At 39.2% G+C, this 21,313-nt stretch overlaps 1 protein-coding gene across 16 annotated transcripts in view; it reads left to right on the forward strand.

Moving 5' to 3' along the window:
• The first annotated feature begins 5,377 nt into the window (after nucleotides 1–5,377).
• Nucleotides 5,378–21,313, forward strand: part of ABI3BP (ABI family member 3 binding protein) — a 252,672-nt gene continuing 236,736 nt past the window's right edge. For all 16 annotated transcript variants that reach the window (XM_059392066.1, XM_059392067.1, XM_059392070.1 and 13 more), the window contains exon 1: nucleotides 5,378–5,559. In XM_059392066.1, the coding sequence (XP_059248049.1) occupies nucleotides 5,481–5,559 (79 nt within the window). In that variant the 5' untranslated portion in view covers nucleotides 5,378–5,480. The remainder of the gene's footprint in view (nucleotides 5,560–21,313) is intronic.

A 21,313-nucleotide genomic window follows, 5' to 3' on the forward strand; every position in this document is an offset into this window, starting at 1 on the left:
AACAGAGAAGAAATTAAGGGTTGCTAGAGGGGAGGTGGGTGGAGGGATGAGTGAAATAGGTGAAGGCCATGAAGAAGTACAAACTTCCAGTTATAAAATAAATAAGTCATGGAGATGGAGAGTATGGCAGAGGGAATATAGCCAGTGATATCGTAATAACATTGTACAGTGATGGATGCTGACTACACTTACCATGGTAAGCCTTGAATAATGTATAGAACTGTCAAATTCTTATGTTGTGTACCTGAAACTAATATGTCCACTAAACTTTAATAATTTAAAAAAATAGAATTTAGACAGAACAAGGAAAGCAAAATTTATAGCTCAGCTTAGTAGAAAGGATTCTTTATATTCTTTTATAAATACACATTACTTATTACCTCAAGGTTGTGAAGCCAAAAATCTGGTGGTCTAGATGCCTTTAGACAGAATGAAAAATGACCTACACACTTAGGCATTTAAGGAGCAGTACTTCCCTGTGCTATAAAGAGCATCATGGAAGAGAACTTCTTGCCCAGGTCAAATGTATCCCCATTGGAGCAGGATACTTCTACAATTGAATCATGGGTCTCATTCAGCATAGTAATTACAGAAACAACATTTGAGCTTAAAATATGGAACATTGAGGTACCTCTTTCAAATATGCATCATAACAAAAATTATTTTTATTAGCATCCCATAGAAAACCCCAGCATATCTTTGTATATTATGAATTGTAGATATATAAGCCTTTTAAAATGTGCTACCATAGCACCTAAAGAAGGAGAGACTACAAACTGTGAACTGATTGGTAAAATGACTGCATCAACTTTACATCCAAGATTAGAAAGATTTATGAGTTTTAGTGGGAGGATCATTTGAAACAATGGAATTAATATTGAATGCTTCAAAGTCCAAATGTGAAATGACTGAAAAATCTGACATGTGTTTAGCGTAGTGTTCTGGATTTCATCCTGTCTTTTGTCTACTTTGCAAAGAGAAAATATATATAAAGAGGTGATGCCATATGATTGTGGGATCAGAATTCCATCAGGGTTTACTGTTGTGTAAAAAGGAAAGCAGAGAACAAGTTCCCAGATTCTCACTTCACATATTTTGACATATACTTTTGATACAACTCCTGTGTGTAGAGTTTGTGTATCCTTCACTTGGTTCCAAAACAACAATGAAAGCAACTTGTGAAACCATATAAATTAAAACTCCAAGGAAAATAAGCATTAAATAAGGGTGGGATGAAAAACAAAGCCAGGAATGATGCCAAAACATGCACACCACAAGAACCTATACACTTAGTATGGGTGGGGGACACGTTTGGCTCTGGTTTACTATCAGCCAACACAGAAAGAAAACCTGGTTACAATGTCACAAAATAAATACAGTTGCTCAGGAAAAATATTAGTCTTTTATTTTTTTAACATAGAGAACAGACTTTTCCCCCCCAGAGTTTTAATAGAGGCTACTTTATGATTTATTAAGCAATGTCTAACAATACTCTTACTATGCACAGCAGAAAAAGTTTCATTGTTGATTCTTATGGTGGACTTGAATGTTGATGATGGCATTATACCAAAGTCTATCTAAAAAGATATTTTGGAGTGCACCAATCCTATTGTCAAGAAATGTGAAGGATTGGGAATTTACCCTATGTTCACGCTAGAATGCACAGTTCACTTAATGCTGGCAGGAGACACAAGACTCCAGGGTCAAAGACAAAGGACAGTTAATTCACTCACAACAACAGCATTAGCCAGATTATCAGCATTTGTTCCCATTCTAGGAGCTTAGATTCCCTCAGGGCAATGCAAAGAAGTTTGGGTGATTCTTACGCAGACGGCAGAAACCCTGAGTTTAGGGAACTTGACTCTTTGATAGTAGGATATGAGCATATGTTCCCTTTGCCCCAGAAGGAAACGTTACCTTTAATTCTGAGGGACAGTTAAAAAACTTCTATCTTCCAAGGCTGTTTCCTATATAAACGTCTTTGAAAAGATAGTCTAGAGCACAGAAAATCAATACTTTTGCTTATAATATACACAGAAACATGAGGGTCCCTTGGAGAATTGTCCCCCAACAACTGTGCATTCCAGGGCATGGTTTGGCTTTCCCTAGCTTAATCCCTTTAGACTATTTGGAGGAATTGATGGATTGTTTCATTTGACACTTACTCATCATACTGCATCCTTATTATCTAGGCACCGGCTACCATGACAAACAAGCATGGATTATCCCTTCACAGAACACAGAGAAAATACAAATATATTTTATGTGTTTTTCCAGGAGTTATTTCTGAATGTCCTCCCAACAGAGATATTTGTTTTAGGGAATAGATTTTATTTTTGTAGAGCAGTTTAGAATCACAGCAAAATTGAGTGGAATGTGGAAAGATTTCTCACATACCTACCCCTGCACATGCAGAGATACACCATATACACTTTGCCCTCCTCATTATGAACATCCCACACCAGAGTTTGTTACAAATTGGTTACAGTTGTCACAACTGATGAACTCACACTGATACATCATCATCATCCAGAAATCCTATTTGACATCAGTGTTTACTCGGTCTTTACTCTTTACTCGGTGTTGTAAATATTGTTAGTCTGTGAATATTGGTGACAATTCAATATTGTCATGGAACTTCACGGTTTTTTGTTTTGCTTTGATTTACTTTTTAAAATTTACTTGTCAGAGAGTGGGAGCACATTCAGGGGGAGCGCCAGACAGAAGAAGAGGGAGAAGCAGGCTTCCCAGTGAGCAAGGAGCCCAACCTCAGGACTTGATCCCAGGACCCTGGGATCCTGACCCAAGCCGAAGGCAGATACTTAACTGATTGAGCCACCGAGGTGTCCCACACTTCCCCCCCCCCCAAGATTTTATTTATTTGTTTGAGAAAGAGAGAGAGAGCAAGCACAAGCAGGGGGCAGAGGGAGAAGCAGGCTCCCTGCTGAGCAGGGAGCCCTATGCGGGGCTGGAGCCCTATGCCAGGCTCGTTTCCAGGACCCTGGGATCCTGACCTGAGCGAATGGCAGATGTTTAACCCACTGAGCCACCCAGGCGCCCCATGGAGCATCACATTTTTATATTTATGGATAAATACAGACACAAGTGCCTGCAGAGACATTTGAACCAAGGCTTAATGTCAGCATTCTTAAGAGTGCTTCTGGAACATTTGTACCTCCTCTTTATGTGGGGACTCTGACACGACCACAAATTTCCTGTTCTCTGCAAAAAGTGGATAACCTCCTTTGACAGGGTCTCTTTCTTGAGGATGTTCCTCCTCCCTGGTCTGAGGAGAACTCTAATGCCTTAACATCTGCACTGAATGCTCCTTGTCTTACAAGCTAAGGTAATCCCCCCCCCACCCCCCACCCCCCCCTGGACAAAACAGTTGGAGATTGCCCTCTATTTAATTAGCCCCCCAGTCAGTTCCAAGCTGCAAGTACTGGTTGCTAACTATCGGACTTAGCCTGAGGGCCAAGTAGAGGCTGACTCTTGAATTCCATTACCTAACTCTGGGACCAGCCCCTCACAGTTGGGGGAACTGGCCTTCTTTTCAGAATTTCTGCTGGGTTTTTTTTCCCCCCCTCTCAGAAAACCTGTCGTTTCCTACTAGCACAGTGGCCTCACTGGCTTAAGTTGATGGCCCTGGCATATTGAAGCCAAGACCTCCGTACCAGCTGGATGAATGTCCAAACTTGGGTTTGCGAGAGCTGCCTATCCAAGTGAAAAATTAGAGATGAAAAAGACCTGTTAAATAACCCAATCCCTTCCGTAGCCGGTGCCAGAGCATTCCTATGGTGAGAGCTTAGACCTGGCTGGCTCCAAATGACTTTAACAATGTGCCTTCTCACGCTTTTTTTGGAAGATGGGGCTGTCTCTTCAATTTTTCTTTTGGTAACATTTTTGAGTAGAATTTTATTTGACCAGCATTATTCCACTTCCCACTTCCCACTTAGTGTTTGGGTTCAGCTACAGCAAACCCATGAAATGAGCTATTTTCAGAGTCAATATAAATGTTTGGGTGGCATTTCGAGTACACTATTAACCCATTTGTTCCCGTGACGTGTCTAGATTGAGGGTGAGGGAGAGAGGAACTGTGCGGACTTAGAGACTAACAAGTCCAGTTAGAATCATAGTTCTCCTTAATTGGGGGCTTTGTTACTGTCATTATTGTAGTTTTCAGTGGCTGTCCTTTATAATAAGCTTTTTGTATACCAGGTGCTATGGTAAGTACTGTCTAAAAGTCCTTCCTGCTAGCAAATTTATGAAATTGATACTATCATCTCTGGTTTAGAATGGAAAGTTTGGCAGTTACAAGTGGAGGCTCTGGAGTTAAATTGCCAGATTAGAACGCCAGCTCAGTTGCTGACACGCACTATAACCTCAAGCCTTTCACTTAACCTCTTTGTGCCCCATTTCTCTGTCTGGAAAATGTGGATGATGACAATGCCTGCCTGTTAGGTCCTTTTGGGGGAAGAAATGGGTTAATATGTGTGAATTGATCAGGTCAGTGCCTCACAAGGAACAAGCCCTTGAATTTACACAATATTGATGAGATATAGATGGAGAAATTTGCTCAAAGGCACAGAGCATCCAGATTTAAACTGCAGTCAGTTCTGCTCCAGAGCCCCCCAAAATGATCAGCCATTAGAATTCCCCGGTGTGGTCTGGAGACTTAACCTCTCTGAACCTCAGTTTTTCTCACTGGTAAAATGGGAATAACACTGTGTCTCCTTTATAGCCACTGTGAAGATTACAGTGCAATCATATAGATGAGAACACTATTCCAGAGGCTGGCCCAGAGCTAGGGATCGATTAGCAATAGCGATTTCTCCATTTCTACATCCAGATCTCTAGAATAGATGGACCTATGTATCTGTGTGTGTGTGTATACACTTATATACATACGTGTGTTATGTATAACGAACTGCTATCTAACCAATGACTTACTCTTAAAAATTTCTCGTGATATTGGAACTTCGGAATGGTTCAAAGTGTACTTTTACAAGTTTACTCCCGTTTAAAAGAAGAATTGGATTGTTTTACTAGATAATTAAAAACAGTTTCCTTCTTAATAAGGCTTTATTCTGTTCCAGTGGTTTGGGGTATGCCTTTCTAGATTTTTAAAAGTAGTTCATCAAATGGTTAAGAACTGCCTAAGTACTTTTTCTTTCACATATGTAGATTGACCAAAATTTCAATGTTTATATCACAGAGAGAACAGACAGTGACAACCTAGCAGAGAGAAATGTGATGGTATGTTTTTGCTGTTGTGCCTTTTTTTTTTTTTTTTTTTTTTTTTTTGGTGTGTGTGGGAAAGGGTGTGATGTCATTTTGTCTCCACCCCCTGTGAGTAAGCCCACAGCAGAGCTAACTGCAGCCGCCCGCCTCTGTCATTGGGAGACAGTCCACTTAAATGCAGCTCCAGGGTTGCGGGACACCCACCAGCATCACTCCCTGTGTGAGGTGGCAAATGCAACATGCTGTCCAGCTTGGGGTGTCTGCTTTTCTGTGGAAGTATTGCACTAGCCCTGGGAAATGCACAGAAATTGCCAAAAGGCAAGTAGCTCTGCTGTTTTGTGTTTTAAAAATAATTTTTGAGAGATACTCGTTTTTAAATGTCAAAATTAAGTGTGATCTGCTTTACCAGGTTTGGGGGGGGGGGGATATAGTTCTTCTGTGGAGAGTCAAAGTTCAGATGTGTGAAGTAGTTGCTTTAACTTTTACCTTTTATTTACCCCCTCTGTTATTTACTTTTCAGTTGAATCTCTTTAATGCAAAGATGAAGACCAACTTCTTAGGTTTAACAGGTTTACAGTGGCTTGAATGGTGTAGATTGAAACTATAGTATTTGTATATTGAGTCTTGGTAGATGGGTATGGTAGTCTATTAAAAAGTGTTGTTTGGTGTTTTATTCCCCTTTTCAGAGATTAAAACAATACTGGCTTTAGGTATAAAGGGAGCGGATTCTGAAACTTTGGATGGTGTAAACCTCACACGTACTTGTTAACTTGGGGGTAAAGTACGATCATGTGCTAATGTGTAGACACTTCTCTCCAGGGGAGTTTGGAAGAGGGTTTGATCTGCTGGATGGGACACTCCCCCTTTTCCTGGCTAAATTGCTCTCATTTTAGTGTTGGTATTTTGTTTACAAATGCCATCAAAAGAAAATTAACCTTTCTAAATTTAGACCCTAAAAGTCTTTTGCGCCTATCAGTACTGCCATAAGAGCTTGCCTCTCTTCTGTCTCTGAACATAAACATTGCATGTACTCTTTTGTTCATCTGCAGAGGCATTTTCTAAGCCAACTGCAGGTCAGGGAAGGCTTTTTATGGCTGCAGACTGTCGTAGTCAGCAGGGTTATGAAAAACAGGCTGAACTTAATACACAGTTATGATGGAAAATATCAGAGGTAATGCAGAGCCACAGGCTTGTCAAAAACCTGGTGTGCACAGAATCAGACAGGAAAGCTGTTAGTGTCAGATTATCCAAAAGATTCTTCTTGGGTCCTCCCTTTGGATAGTTTGTTCCAAAATCATCCTGTCTCAAGTGAAAACTCTTCTCTCCTCAGTGTGGCAAGTGTAACTTGAATCCAGAATGTGAGGGCTGGAGGCCTTATCTAGTTGCTATTTCGCTTGGTGATGTAAAAAGCAATAAAAAGGGCTGAGTAAACCTTCTTAATGCTGATCAGATAATTATGTAGAAATAAATAAATAAATAGTAAAAACATATACTATTAGATCTTTTTCTTCTATTAAGAATTTTGTTTCTTGATCATAGTGAAAGTGTTTAAGTAAATCAATTAGGAGGCACAAGCATTTAGAATTAATTGTTCCTCTTCCTGAAATATTTAACAAGGACACATCATTGGAGAGCAGTTGGGTTTTCTCAGGCTCAATACCTACAGATGGTTTTATTTTACCTAATGTTCACTGTGTAGGGAGTAGAGCCATACTTTTGTTACTACAGACTTCTGCAAATTCCAAATGTTTTAATTGTCATGTTGCAATCAGTGGATACAAATCTCTTGACACAGTTTTCCTTTATTTGTTGTGGTTGAAAAAAAAATAGAAAAGTTGCCCAGAATGGCCACAAAACTTTGTCTGGTTCATGCACTTTAATTTGAAGAATTCTCATCCAGGTTTCTTTTGTAATTTTAAGAAATATCCATGGCTTTGGTAATTGTTAAAAAGCCCTGTCAAATTAAAATAATTATATTATAAAATAATTGGCAATTTTCTTGTCTCTGGTGCTATGTTTTTTCTCTATTATGGAAACTACTAAGGAACTTTCTTTTAGCTGAAGTCACCTTTCTCAAACTATGTCCTAAGAATAGGTGTACTGTCCTCCAAAGAAGTTGGGCAGGCATCTGCTCTCCACCAATGACTTAAGGAGTGTTCGTGCTTTGTTGTCTTCTGGGGAGTCCCAACAGATGTGAGAATTTCACAAGGTCTGAGAATCACTCAGTAAAAAAACCTGCCCAATATTTTTAACCCATTGTTTCTCAAACTCAATCCATTTCCTAGTGAAATAGCTATAATATAATAATTATAATAATATAATTATAATATAATATATAATAGCTATAATATTTTGTTCATCTTTCACAGAACACATTTGGGGAAATGATGAGCTAAACAAGAATGGGGGGAGGAGGGGAATAAAAAGCATTTCTCTTCTTTTTCCTTTCCACTTTAGAGTTAGTTTTCTATCATCTGTGATTTAAGAAGAAGCTAGAATTTTGAAGCTGGACAGGACATTAAGGGTTAATTGAGTGGTTGCCAGACCTTTTGATTTATGAACTGCTAAAAAGACAGATATACTTTCACTATCAGGGCTCCATTACAGAGGACATAGTTGAATTGTTTGAGGATGTTCAAAGAGGATACAAAATCCCCATTGTTCATCACAACAAGGCATTTTAACATATTTATAAAATAAATGAATTTATACAAGTAAGTCTATTGTTTTTATTTTTCTCTTTCACCATCAACTAATGAAAATTTCATCACAGGCCACTATTTGGGAGCCAATGCCCTAGCTTAACTGTTTATTTTGTAAATGAAGACACCCAAAGGCAGGAAGCTTAGTAACTTTCCTCTCACTGATGGCAGAACCAGGACAGGATTCAAGTCAGAATTGCATGTCTTGCCTTTTTCCCCACCTGGTGAACAGACTTCTCTACCCCCAACTACTAGTTACATTGTGCAGTATATGTGTGGATGCTACCCTTCTCGTGAATACAATTTTTCTTGCAAATATCATAACCATTACCTTAATTTCACATTTCCCCAAGAACATGTCCTATACACATACATACACAAATTATTGTAACTATATATCTGTTTAGTTGTCATATATAGTTGAGAGACATATATTTTTCTTACAAATAGCTATATATATATTTTTTAAGGAAAACATTTTTTCCTAAAATGTTTTAAGAATAGCCATATATATATAAAATAAGAAAAATTATTTGTTAAATAAGATTTTATTTGTCCCTGTCTTTGCTTATTTGCTTACCTAGCCACATACTTTGTTATAGAAAATAAGATTTTGGAAGTGTTTTTCTTACTTTTCAAAAGCTTAAAGTTAGAGACTATTACTAATGGATTTCTTTTCCTCGCTACCACTTAATGAGTATGTGTTTTGGTAAATGATTTACCTTTGCTAAACTTCCTTTTTCTCATCTGTAAAAGGGGAATAATGATAACTATCTCATAGTGTTTTAGAATTAAATGAGATGAGATATAATGTTAATTGGGTCATAGAAAAATGAATCAATATTTTAAAATATGTGCACTATAATTTGTGATCTTGTGTCCAAACCGACAAATCTCTTGAAGGGCAATACATTCAGACATCATGTTCTTGGCAGAAAGGTGGGGCAAGGGAGTTAAGGGTCGCTCTACAGACAATGAGAGAAGACCTCTCCTGGGCGCTAGCCTCACCATCATCAGCCAATGTTTGATTGCCAAGACCAAACAGTGTTCTTTTCTATGGAAGCTGCACCTTTGCCTCAGGATCAGCTTTCCCTGGGGCTTGGTAAGGCCTCACAGAGCTTCCTGGAGAGATCCCCTTGTACTTGTTTTTCAGGAAGAGAATTAAGCCACAACGATGTACAGGCCCTGAGAAGAATCACCGCATTGTTTAAACTTTTGAAAGCCCCTGTGCTCCAGCTACCTCTTGGAATCTTTATTCTTGGCACCACAGAATTTTTCTTCCCCTATTGCATACCAGGCTAAGATAAAAACCACAGAGAACAATATGTAGTGAAGGGAGCCAACAAAAGCTCATGGTGGGACATGAGGGGCTTGACATACCTCTTTGCAGAAACTCCTCTGTGTGGAAGATAGTAATCAGCAAGAAGGCAAGGCTACTATTTCTAGCTAATGCTATCAATCCTGAGGCACGCGTGAGGAAAATCACAGGGGAACATCCAAGATACAAGTGTAATCAGATAGCCTGAAGGCCTAAGGCAAGTCTTGGGTGTGACTCTTGGCATGTGGCAGAGCGAAGAGGCAGCTGGCTCTTTGCCTCGGGTTCTTACCTGACAGGGTAGAAATCACAGATTCCCAGGACCAAAACCAGGAGCAGATGGTAATAATAACAATAGTTCTTACCAACATTTTGGGGGCTCAGATTGCCTGTGGTCATTTAGGGCTAAATATCTTTAATGTGGAAAATCTAAACTCTCCAAGGTCCCTATAAGCAGGTATTCTACCATTCTTATTTTACAGAGCATAAAATTGTGTTCAGAGTGTTTAAGTGATTTGCAGTCACACAGTCAGCAAGTGGCCAGAGGCTATACCCTTACCTTCTGTGTAATATCAGTTTCCTGCTTTATGGGAAGATAAGCTAATTTATTCATAATAATTATGAATTTTTATGAATTATATTATGAATTATTATGAATTGTTATGAATTATATTATTATATTCCATGTATATGCAGAGCACTGAGGCTAGGAAGACACAGCTTGGCACCTGTCTTCAAGAAGCTGACCAGTTAATGGAGGAGACAGGAATGTAAAGAAATAATTATAATAGAGTGAGATTATCCTCCAGTTTGGGTGAAGCACAAAGAGTTTTGAGAACAGCCAGAAAAACCCAATCCAGCCTGGAGGGATCAAGAATTAGGAGAGGATCAAGTACTTAGTAGAGGCCTGGAAGACGAATAGAAGTTGGGGCAAGGAAGAGGATGGCTGAGAGGTGAGAGGCCTTCCTGACAGACACAGCTGTGTGGCCAGATGCCAGGTTACCCCCCAGGTGCCTGTGCTCAGCTGGGTGTTAAAGTACTCAGAGAAGAAGCCAGGACTGGGAAGTCCACACAGGATGCAACTGTGTCTTCCTTGTCTCTTTCTGCCCTGACTCCCCAGGATTAATTACAAAGAGGGAATAGAAGCTTGTCTTTGGAGAGGAGGACTCCTGTGTCTTGCCCTATAAACCTTCCCAGACACGTGCCTGGGGTCTGGTTCTCACTCTCCATGGATTCCTCCCAATCTCACTCTGACAAAATTTCATGTGTTGCTCAAGGGGCCCAGTCCATTTCCCCCCCTTGAGAGGGGCTGGAGAAGATCTCTTTAATCTCAGGGCAAGGATGTTGCGGGGGCGGGGTGGGGGGAGGGCAAGGAATGGTGTGGAGTGCAAAAGAAGCCTAATGGGTAGAACTCTGCTTTTAATAAGTGGTATGTATTTATGCGCTGGTGTCACTGGAGAAGAGTGCATTGGAAAAAATGGCTCCCCTGCTAAAAGGAAACAAAAAAAGTTTGAAAATCATGGGAGAATTATTTTAGCGTCTTTGACAGCTCTAAAGTTTCATGGCAGTTTTATTGATTTGTCTATTCAAATGGTGTTTACTAAGCATCTACTAAGTAAAACTGAATAAAATCCAGAACTTGCTATAGAATGTAAAAATTGATTAAATTTGTTTTTATGCTGAGACTGTCATGTTTAGAATCCAGTGTTTGAAAATAAAATTCCTTGTGTTCATTACACATTCACTGGTTTCATTCAGCTTTGCAGACTGCTATATCCAACTATGAGACACCGAACAGTAAGGAATTTTAGCTTCTCTCCCTCTTTCAAGGTAATGGGGTCCAGCGAACAATCAAGAATAAAAGAATTTATCTGTACTGTATCACAGAAAAGACAGCTAAAATGTTTTTGTAGGTTAATGTGAGTTGACAGAAAGTTTGTCTAAGGCAAAATTAAGGTGTCTAATAAAGAGAGAGTCGTTCAGGAAATGTCACCCACCATTCTATCTGGGTGACTATCCTCAGAAAGATTTTCCTTTTGCTTGTTTCCTGATTGTCATTATAAAAGTAGGTATAAAAGAATGTTGAAATAGATGAACTTAAAGTGATCTAAGAATAAATATAAAATTAAAATATAAATAGGATAATCTAAAGTGAGCGATAATAGAATAGTAAAATAAAAGTAAAAAAATAAATAGTATTAGCTAAAGAAAGAACATGCTAAGAATAGAAAAGCAATGGTTTCAATACATACATCTGTTAGAATGACATTTTAAAAATATGGTAAGGGGCGCCTGGGTGGCTCAGTGGGTTAAACCTCTGCCTTCGGCTCAGGTCATGATCCCAGGGTCCTGGGATCAAGCCCCTCATCGGGCTCTCTGCTCAGTGGTGAGCCTGCTTCCCCTTCTCTTTCTGTCTGCCCCTCTGCCTACTTGTGATTTCTCTGTCAAATAAATAAATAAATAAGATCTTTATAAAAATAAACATATGATAAGAGGGGCACTGGGTGGCTCAGTTAGTAAAACTTCCAATTCTTGATTTCAGCTCAAGTAATGATCTCAGTGTCTGGAGATCGAGTCCTATGATGGGCTCCATACTCAGTGGGGATTCTGTATCCCCTCTCTTCCTTTATCCCTTCTCCACTCATGTACTCTCCTTCTCTCAAATAAATAAATTAAAAAAAAAACTGTTTAATAAATACAAAGAAGATGATAATCATATTACTCTATAGCAGGCTTGGTGTTTAATGCTAAGTGTTTAGATAAATCATCTCATTTTGTCCTCATGCTTATTAAAGATATGTTATTATTTCTCTCATTCCACAGATGAGAAACTAAGCCTAAAGAGTTTGTTAGTTATCTACCGATGCATAACAAATTACCACAAACTCATCAGTTTAGAACAACCCACATTTATTATCTCACAGTTGCTTTGAGAAGACTGAGTCTGGCTTAGCTGGGGCCTCTCCTTGGATGTGTTTCACAGGCTGAACAGAGAGTTGGCCAGGGCTCGCTGTTGACCAGAGGTCACTTTGGGTCTTTGCCACGTGGGCCTTTCTGTTATGGCTGCTTGCTTCATCAAAGTGTACAAGCCCAGATGAGTCTGCTGGCAAGATGAAAATTATAATCTTAGCCTAATCATGGAAGTGAAAGCCTATCACCTTTTCCATATTCTATTGGTTAGAAAAAATTCATTTCCTGTCATATAAGGTGATTACCCCAGAGAATGACTACCAGGAGACAGGGATTATTGGTAGTTGTCTTAGAGTCTACCCACCACAAAATGGTCAATGGGGTCATATAGCTAGTAAGTGATACAGTGATACAGTGCAACTATCAATATAGGAAATCTAATTCCAGAGAATATACTGGTTTGAGCATTAGCACCCATCAATTTCCCATAGAATCCAGCCTTTAGTGGCAGATGCTCATTAGACCCATTGCCAATTTGTCTCCCTCCATGGTTGAGATCAATTCTAGGAAATTGCTGAGAATAAAGATAAATATGATAAGTGCAAAGACTTAAGGTAAATATTTGTGACACAATTTTCTGTATGCGAGAATCCAATCAATGCCTAAATTCCTCTGCTGATTTCCTCTGTGGCACATCAAATGACCACATCTGTGGTCAGTCCCATGTAGAGGGATATGCAAAGTAAATTCTCCCCAAATAGGAGCTCTGCTTTTAAGACTTAGATGCCACTATCTCTGAAACAGAAAACGAAAACATAAGACAAAGCAAAAATTTTCTTTAACAAAATATATAAATATTAAGAAAGTAGCCCCTATTGAGTTGATGACACAGTCCCCATAAAATATGCTTCTGAAATATCAGTGGGTGGTTTCTCCAGTAAATGGAGGAGTTGTTATAAGGTCAAATTAAATTTGTGTTTGGCAGAAGAAAGTATTCTTGTATTAGTGGATGTGACGAAGACAACTGGATGAACTAAAGGAGCTTCTTTCAGATCCCTTTTGCTATTTATAAAACAATTCTTCCAAATGCTCTAGGAATCAAAACAGAAATTGGGTTGTACACAGGATATATGATTAACATGTTTTCTAGAATGTTTAGTGCTAGAGTATCCTGTGTGTGTGTTTTTCTCTAGCCCATGGTTTCTTGTTGTGTTGGGATTGTCCTAAAGGTCCAGGAGGTGCATGGTAAGAAGGGTAAACTTCATGGTCTTAGTCTACTTTGTTGAAGTTCTGCGGACAGGAAGACTGAATCAGGGCTCAGTCTACCACTCAAGTTAGCTTGGGGTCCCCACCAAGAACCTTCCACAGTGAGAATTTTAGGTTGTATTGTAAGTTTCCTTGATCTAAAAAAAAAAAAAAAAAAAACACTGACTTGTATTCCCAGTATTTTGGTAGAAAATTGGGAACCTTAAAGCTAGCCTGAGGTTTTTAGGCTCTCTTGGTATAGCAAGCTATGCAGTCAGCTAATGTTCCTCCCTGTGGAATTCTGAAAAGGAGGTAGAAGATGTGATGCTTTCATAGGAGGTTCATTATTGTTCTCCAGTCACAGACTATACACCTAAAGTCTATACATTAGAAAACCAAACCAAGTCCACCCACATCAAGCATCTGCTGCTCAGATTAGAAATTAATTTTACATAAAGTTGAGGTTTAGTTCAAACTTCACTGATGATATAACCATTCAGTGTTTTCTTTTAAAGTAAGTTTAGCTCTTGGGGATCCTGGGTGGCTCAGTCAGTTAAGCAGCTAACTCTTGATTTCAGCTCGGGTCATGCTCTCAGGGTTGTGAGATTAAGCCCCATGTCCAGCTCTACACTCAGCGTGGATTCTGCTTGAGATTCTCTCCCACTGCTTCTCTCCTTCTGCTCCTCTCCCCACTCATGCCCTCTCTCTCTCTCCAAAAAAAAAAAAAAAAAAAAAAAAAAAAAGTAAGTTTTGCTTCTTAGTGCAAATACTGTAACATCTATCCTGATAGTTGTAACCCTCACTGTACATTAGAGTAACTGAATGTTTTCAAAAGTATCAGAGCTGCTGTGCTTCCCTACTCATTTATGATTTGATTGGCCTGGGGTGGGAGAGTTTTTAAAATGAGGTGACTGAGTCAGTTAAGCATCTGCCTTCACCTCAGGTCATGATCTCAAGGTCCTGGGATCGAGTTCTGCATCAGGCTCTTTGCATAGCAGGGAGCCTGCTTTTCCCTCTGTCTGCTGCTCCTCCTGCTTGTGCTCTCTCTCTTCAAACAAACAAACAAATAAATAAATAAATGAATAAATAAAATTCTTCAGGTGGTTCCAATGACCAGAGTTGAGAACTACTGAGCTACAGTTTTGGAAAATTTATGTGTGTTAAGTGCTTGATAAATATTTCACAGAGTAAAATTTAAAAGTTAGAAGAAAAGCATTTTGCTATTTAAGTTTTGCATCAATTCACAGATGATTTTTATTTTTTTGCTGCTTTGTTCTAGAATTTTAAAGCCTTATTTGGAAAATTTCTTGAGACTCCCTTCTCAGACTACATAGAACAAGGAAATGTTTCAAACTGAGATTAACATTTGTTTTTGGTGTTAGAAAGTAAGTGCTAATCTCTAGTTTCATAAAATCTCAGAAACTAGATCTGAGAAACTATGGTGGATTGTGTTTTTCAGGACTGGACTTAAATTTATTCTTTCTGTTATTCAACTGACATTTTTAAAAATCAATATTAGGATTACAAAGATAAGTAAGACAGTTCCTGCTTTCAAGGAGTTTGAGAAAGTTGTACTGAAAACTATTTGGCCACAGAAAAGTAATTTTCTTTTAGATGAAACTGTTGGTGTCTTAATTCTTTATCCTTATTTAGCAAAAATGTGTTAGAGTTGTGCTATTCCATTGTGTTGTCATGTACTAGCTTTAAGCTATAATAATAAATATATATTTAAATATATAAATATTAAATACATAAAGATAGATATATAAATGAATTAATGTAATTTATTAAGAAAAACAAAAAAAGCATTCCATGATCCTAGTTAATGAAAAATGCAGGAGTTAAACAAAGGTTCAATGAATTTCCCTGTTAGTCCAACTTCTCTGAATCACCTTCGGGAATGGTTCCTTTAATTGGGCCCATTTACCGTATGTATTCCAGCTCATCTTCTTTCTATTTTATGTTAAGGATACTTTGCGAGCACATAGGATGGCTCATAATCTGAAACATCTTTGAAATGTATTCCATTTCTTTCTAATAAAACAAAGGGTCTCTCCTCTCTGAGGGGAGAACACACTCTTTCTAACCAAGCTTGGGGTATTTTGGTTCCGACAAGATGCCCAAATAGAGTCGCAGATTTCCTTTCTCCTTTAATGCCATTCTTTGATTTTTCCATTCTGTTAACTGATAAGAAAACGTTCTGGTTTCCCAAGCGCCCTGCTGAGAGTCCACTGTGCACACGTGTGCATGCGAGCCCTAACAGGCTTTCCTTTTCAGAGAGCAGCAGATTCTGTCATTGAAGGAGGAGTCTGGGGCAGCTGCCAATGTCATGCTGGCAGAGAACTCTGGAATTCAGTCCTGTTACAGATACGCCAGCAGGGGATACAGGACAAAGTTTTCTTCTCCTTTCATTTTCCCAGATGGAGTTCAAGTGTCTCTAGGTAGTCAGTGTAGGACAAGGTATCAGATGATCTGAAGAACAGACCCTCGGTCCCCGACTGGCTCATCCTCTTCAAACACACCACTGATCCTCTTGCCACAGAACAATTCCCTAAATACTCATGTTTTAACCAGAATTAGAAGTAAAATGATGCTGGCCATGTTCTTCCATTGAGGTTTAGTCTGGAGTTTCACCATGAATTGAAGTGGCAAATACTGGAAAATAGCAACAGGGGCTAGTGGGCGAAGTGCAGGGGGAAATGCAAGTCTGGGCAAATGGTCTGACCCTGCTGAAGTCAGATTTGCTTCTCTGAGAAAAGGGTATAATAAACACAACAGTTCTATTTTTAGCTTCCACTAATAAATAATGGTAGGGTGACTTTGGTTTCATTTTTGGTAGGACCTTTCTTAACCTAACTGAGAGGGGATGTGAGGGGACACCTGGGGGGCTCAGTCAGTTAAGTGTCTGCCTTCTACTCAGGTCATGATCCCTGGGTCCTGGGATTTAGCCCCACATCAGGTTCTCTGCTCAGTGGAGAGCCTGCTTCTCCCTCTGCTCCCTCTGCCTGACACTCCCCCTGCCTGTGTTCTCTCTTTCCAAAAAAAAAAAAAAAAGAAGAAGAAGAAGGAGAGGGGATAATCCTCTAGCTGTGGCAGCTAGAGGAAGACCGCCTGGAAGCTCTGTTCACGTGCACCTTCCTGAAAGGATGCTGAGCTGCCAGAGTGCACCACTGCTGGATGGCAGTGTTTTCTGAGCCTGGGCTTGTAGTAGGTCAGCCTCACAGTGACACAGGGCCTGAGGAGAGGAACCACAACACTGTGGATTTATTTTTGAATTTTATTTATTTATTTATTTGACACAGAGAGAGAGAGATCACAAATAGGCAGAGAGGCAGGCAGAGAGAGATTGGGGGAAAGCAGACTCCCTGCCAAGCAGAGAGCCTGACTCAGGGCTCGATCCCAGGACTCTGAGATCATGACCAGAGCCAAAGGCAGAGGCTCAACCCACTGAGCCACCCAGGCGCCCCAGCACTGTGGATTTTTAAAGCATAATTCTTGCCATCAGCGTCCTGCTCCTATTACTTTGTCCAACTCACTGAAGGTTGTGGAAGGCCCTGCTCAGAGCAGATTTACCTTTTATTGTGAAAGATTTGGGAGCACGAGTTGTGGTCCATGGTCAGTTTTACCCCCACATATCCTTGGGATGCAGTTCTGCATAACTTGAAATTCCCCCGGATGCCTGCTACCCTCTGTCTAGCCAACTCTCAGGTACTGTGCTGGTCTGATCAGTCACATTATGAGATTTTTTTCCCTGCCCTCTTTTTTGTTCCTAATCTTCCTTTCTTTTCACCCTCCTTCTCTCTCCCTTCTTCTCCTACTTCCCTCCTTTCTTATTTCTTCCTCTCTTAATGCCAAAGGATTCCTCAGAACATTCTCCGGACTTCCAAGCCCAACGTTTTCTGCAGGCCATTTAGACCCTCATTTTCACTTTACAGTTGACTTTTAATCTGTTCAGATAGAGAAAGAATCATCCCTTTGGAAGACAATGCACACTTCATAATTTTTTCGAGGGAATGGTGGGTGTTTGTGTGTCATGCTAAATGTTCCACTTGACTGAAAATATGGCTTCCCACTCATTTATCTTGACATCAGCAAGCTTGCAGAAAGCACAAATTTACATTCAGCTGATAAGCTCTGTGCCTATCAGATTGGACAAACCATAACTGTATATTAACACCATAGTTCATTCTTAAATGGTTTTGAAGATGGCCCAAGTTACTACATCTCTTCAACTATGGCAGGATGAAAGCCAGATACTACAGTGATATTTTGTAAGGTCACTTTTCTCTTTATTCCCGGATTTTTGTTCCATTGTCGTTGTTGGGGTTTGATGTTTTGAAGAACTTGCAGAGAACTTTGCTGTTTTCCAGGGGCTTGTTGATATAGATCTTAAGTTCAAATGCTATGTTTCTCTTCATTTCACTGGTAGCCAACATTTCCTTGAAACTGAGTTTCTGTATCAAATGTCCCTGAGAAATGAGATCCTCAAACTGGCAACCGGATCAGAGTTGCAGGCATTTAATACCATTTCAATGTGCCAGCTCCCACTTTGATCTCTGCTTCTCCAGCTCCCCTTTGTTTTGCTGTACTCAACAGATGCCTTCCAAATCTTTCTTTCTTCCCAGCCTCTTCTTTTCTGCCTTCTTGTCTGTTTCAAGTTCTAACCCTTGTGCTGGAAGAACTCCAGTATCTCTGCCACAGAAACTTTATATCATCTATTGGCTTCTAGACCTTTTCAACCATGACCTGCAGTAATAATGACTAGTGAAAAAATATGTATGTAAAATTCGGTTTCCAGATTCGGGTGTGTGTGCTTACACACGTGTGTGCTATGCTGCATTATTGTGCTGGTTCTCCTTGAGATGCTAACCAAAAACCAATAAATGTGAAACAGATGAAAGACCTAGAAATGGGTTAAACTTAGTGTGGGGAACCACTGGGTTTTGATTGATTAACATACTAGTATTACTGTGGCTTAGGGTTTTGCTCTTATATGGCACAATCTAGTTGAAAAATCTTTATAAACAGTCTTTCACTAGAGCAAGTGAGTATTTTTATTACCCTGTTTTGGAAGACAGTAACTCAAATTTTAAATATTGATATTAAACTCAATCTCCAGAAAGACTAATTAAAAATATCCTTAAGTCACTTAAGGAAATAACGATACTTCATACTCCCGGTTAGTCAAAATCCCTTCTCCACATACTCTTGGCAAGAAATCTCACTTTCACAATTTTTCAGCAACGTGTCAGTGCTTTTTCAAGTACTTTCAGGTGCCTTTCACAGCTTTTTACAAAGAACACAATTTAATTTTATAATGCCCTAAATTTCTCAGCTGAATTACATTATATAACACTTGTTCTTAATCGGCCATTCATTCTAAGCATCTGTTTTCACTTATGTCAGAAAATTAAGACAACAAGTATTTACTGTAGTGTTTTCCAAAATCATCATAAACCATGCTCACATGTCATCTGTAAGGTTTTTGTGGTATCCCAGAAACATCCATTTCAAACATTCCTTTTCATGGCTGGAGTTTCATAGGCCACAAAGGGACCACAGGCGTTAACACTAAATAAACTTCCTGTAAATTATATTATCAAATGATTTAAAAGGCATTAAAGGATAAGCATTAACAAAGTCAAGATCTTTTTAGGGATATTTCTTTCTAGGCACTTTCTTATTTTGTGAGAACATTTGTCCCCCCTCACCCCCCCTTTTTTTAAGGGGAAGAACATTACCTCCATTTGTCTGCTTTGAAACCAAAGTCTCTCTCCCACCTACTTTCCTCCTTCATGGTACTTGCATCCTATATCCATCCACAAGCTCTGGTTGTGGAAGATGGGAATAGGAAAATAAACCTATGAATTTTGATTTATTGATAATAAATGGAGATATAATTCTCAGACTATTGAAGAGCAAGGAACCACTAAGAGTAGTGGTCTTCAAGCTTGAGTGAGTATCAGAAGCATCTGGAGGGTTTATTAAACTTCAGAGTGTTGGGCACCATCCCCAGAGTTTCTGACTCAGTGGGTCAGAGAGGAGGTAGCCTGGAGAATCTGCATTTTTCACAAGTTTCCAGGTGCTGCTGGAACCACATTTTTGCAAACCACTGACTTCGTGAATCTATTAAGTATTTAGAGCCCCACCTTCCCCATCGCCTCCCTTCTACCCCTTACTACACTCATACCAGATTCTGATATAGTAGGTTGGTCATCTGCATGTTTAGCAACTATCACTGTTGAGTCTGGTGAGATTAACTGTGTCTAGAGAAATAAGACTGATCTTTTTATATAATCAGCACCAAGTCCTGAGACACGGCTTCAAAGAAAGTGATTAAGAGGAACTTAGCTAGCTTATTGTAGCTCTATAAACTTGGAGAACCCATGGTTTTTATTGTTCAGTAGAAGAGACATGTCTGCATAAAAAAATTAGCTTGAGACAGTAAGTTCACCACTGATTCTTGTGATGAACTTATGTCTGCCCTTATTCCTAGAAACAACCTTTTTTTCCATACCTGGCTGGAACTCTGAGCTGCATTCGCCATTAATGTATACTTGTTTGGTAGTGAGTAATGTTTAAAACTGGGGCTGCAAGGTTTTTGGTGACATTTTGAGGTATTAGTGAGAATCATTTGCTTGCGTATATATATGTTAAAGTTAATGCTTAATATTAGCCTGAAGCATCTGTTAAGTGTAACCCAAACTCAAGAAATCCTAATGAAGTATAAACAGTTTTCCAGGTCAATCAAGAAAAAGAGCAACTGTGAAATTAAGATGACCTTGATATTTTGCATAAAAGTTATTTGTTATTTTTACTTACATAGACTGTTGGCCAGCCCCTTGGCTAATACTGGACATAAACCCATTATTGAGCATTAGCTATGATATTCATATTTGGCAGCCAGCTGAAAACACTGTGTAGGTTAGACTTTCTTTTCTTAGCTCTGGGAGTCCATAAAACTCTTGCAATTGTATGTAAAGTAGTTTACTTATGTGTACATTTTGGAGGGTATTGGCCCTGAGGTGTTGAGATTCTCAAAGATGTCTAGAAGCCAATAAAGTTAAGAGCTATATGTCTAAACAGTTTCCTTTTACTGAGTTAGAATTAGGATGTATCAAGTAAGTGGCTGGAAGGATTACCACTATGTGCATAGAACACATAGAAAGGGCTTTGAGATGGTTTGTGAAAAATCTCAAACTTCACAACTAAAATGTGAAGACACAGTTTGTTTTATGCTGTTAGTTTTGTTGTGGTGCAAAAAAATTAAATGTAGAAATATAGTATTCAAATAATCCTCAAATGTCCTCCTCTCCTGGTATTCATGCCTTTTTAGAGTTCCCTCACATACTGAAACATGACAGGCCTGTGCTCCATTAGCATACAGAAGAAGTGAAATGAAGATGTGTGACTTCTGAGGCTAGGTAATAGAAGACAATGCAGTTCACACCTTGCTCTTGATCTTGGATCACCCAGTCTGAAGAAGTCTTGCAGGGAGGGCTACATGGTGAGAAACTGAGACTTCTTCCTCCTCATAGCCAGCACTAACTTGCTAGCCATATGAAAGAACCATTTTGGAAGTGCATCCTCCAACCCCAGTGAAGGCTTCAGATGACTATAGCTCGGGTCAATATCTTGAATGCATCTCATAGAGGTTCTGAATTGTAACTACCTAGCCAACCTGTTCCCAAGTTTCTTCCTAATCCATAGCAACTGTATGGATAATAAATGCTTATTGTTGTTTAAGTATCTAAGCTTTGGGTTAATTTATTATGTAATAATAGATAATACAGAGAGTGACTTTTTTATTGTAATTCAAACGATGATTTAAGTGGAGTTAAAAATAGAATGAGAAATACAGATCATTTTATTTATTGGCATATGGCTTTGATAGGCAAAA

Source organism: Mustela nigripes, chromosome 2, assembly GCF_022355385.1.
Source record: "Mustela nigripes isolate SB6536 chromosome 2, MUSNIG.SB6536, whole genome shotgun sequence".
NCBI classification, from domain to species: Eukaryota; Metazoa; Chordata; class Mammalia; order Carnivora; family Mustelidae; genus Mustela; species Mustela nigripes.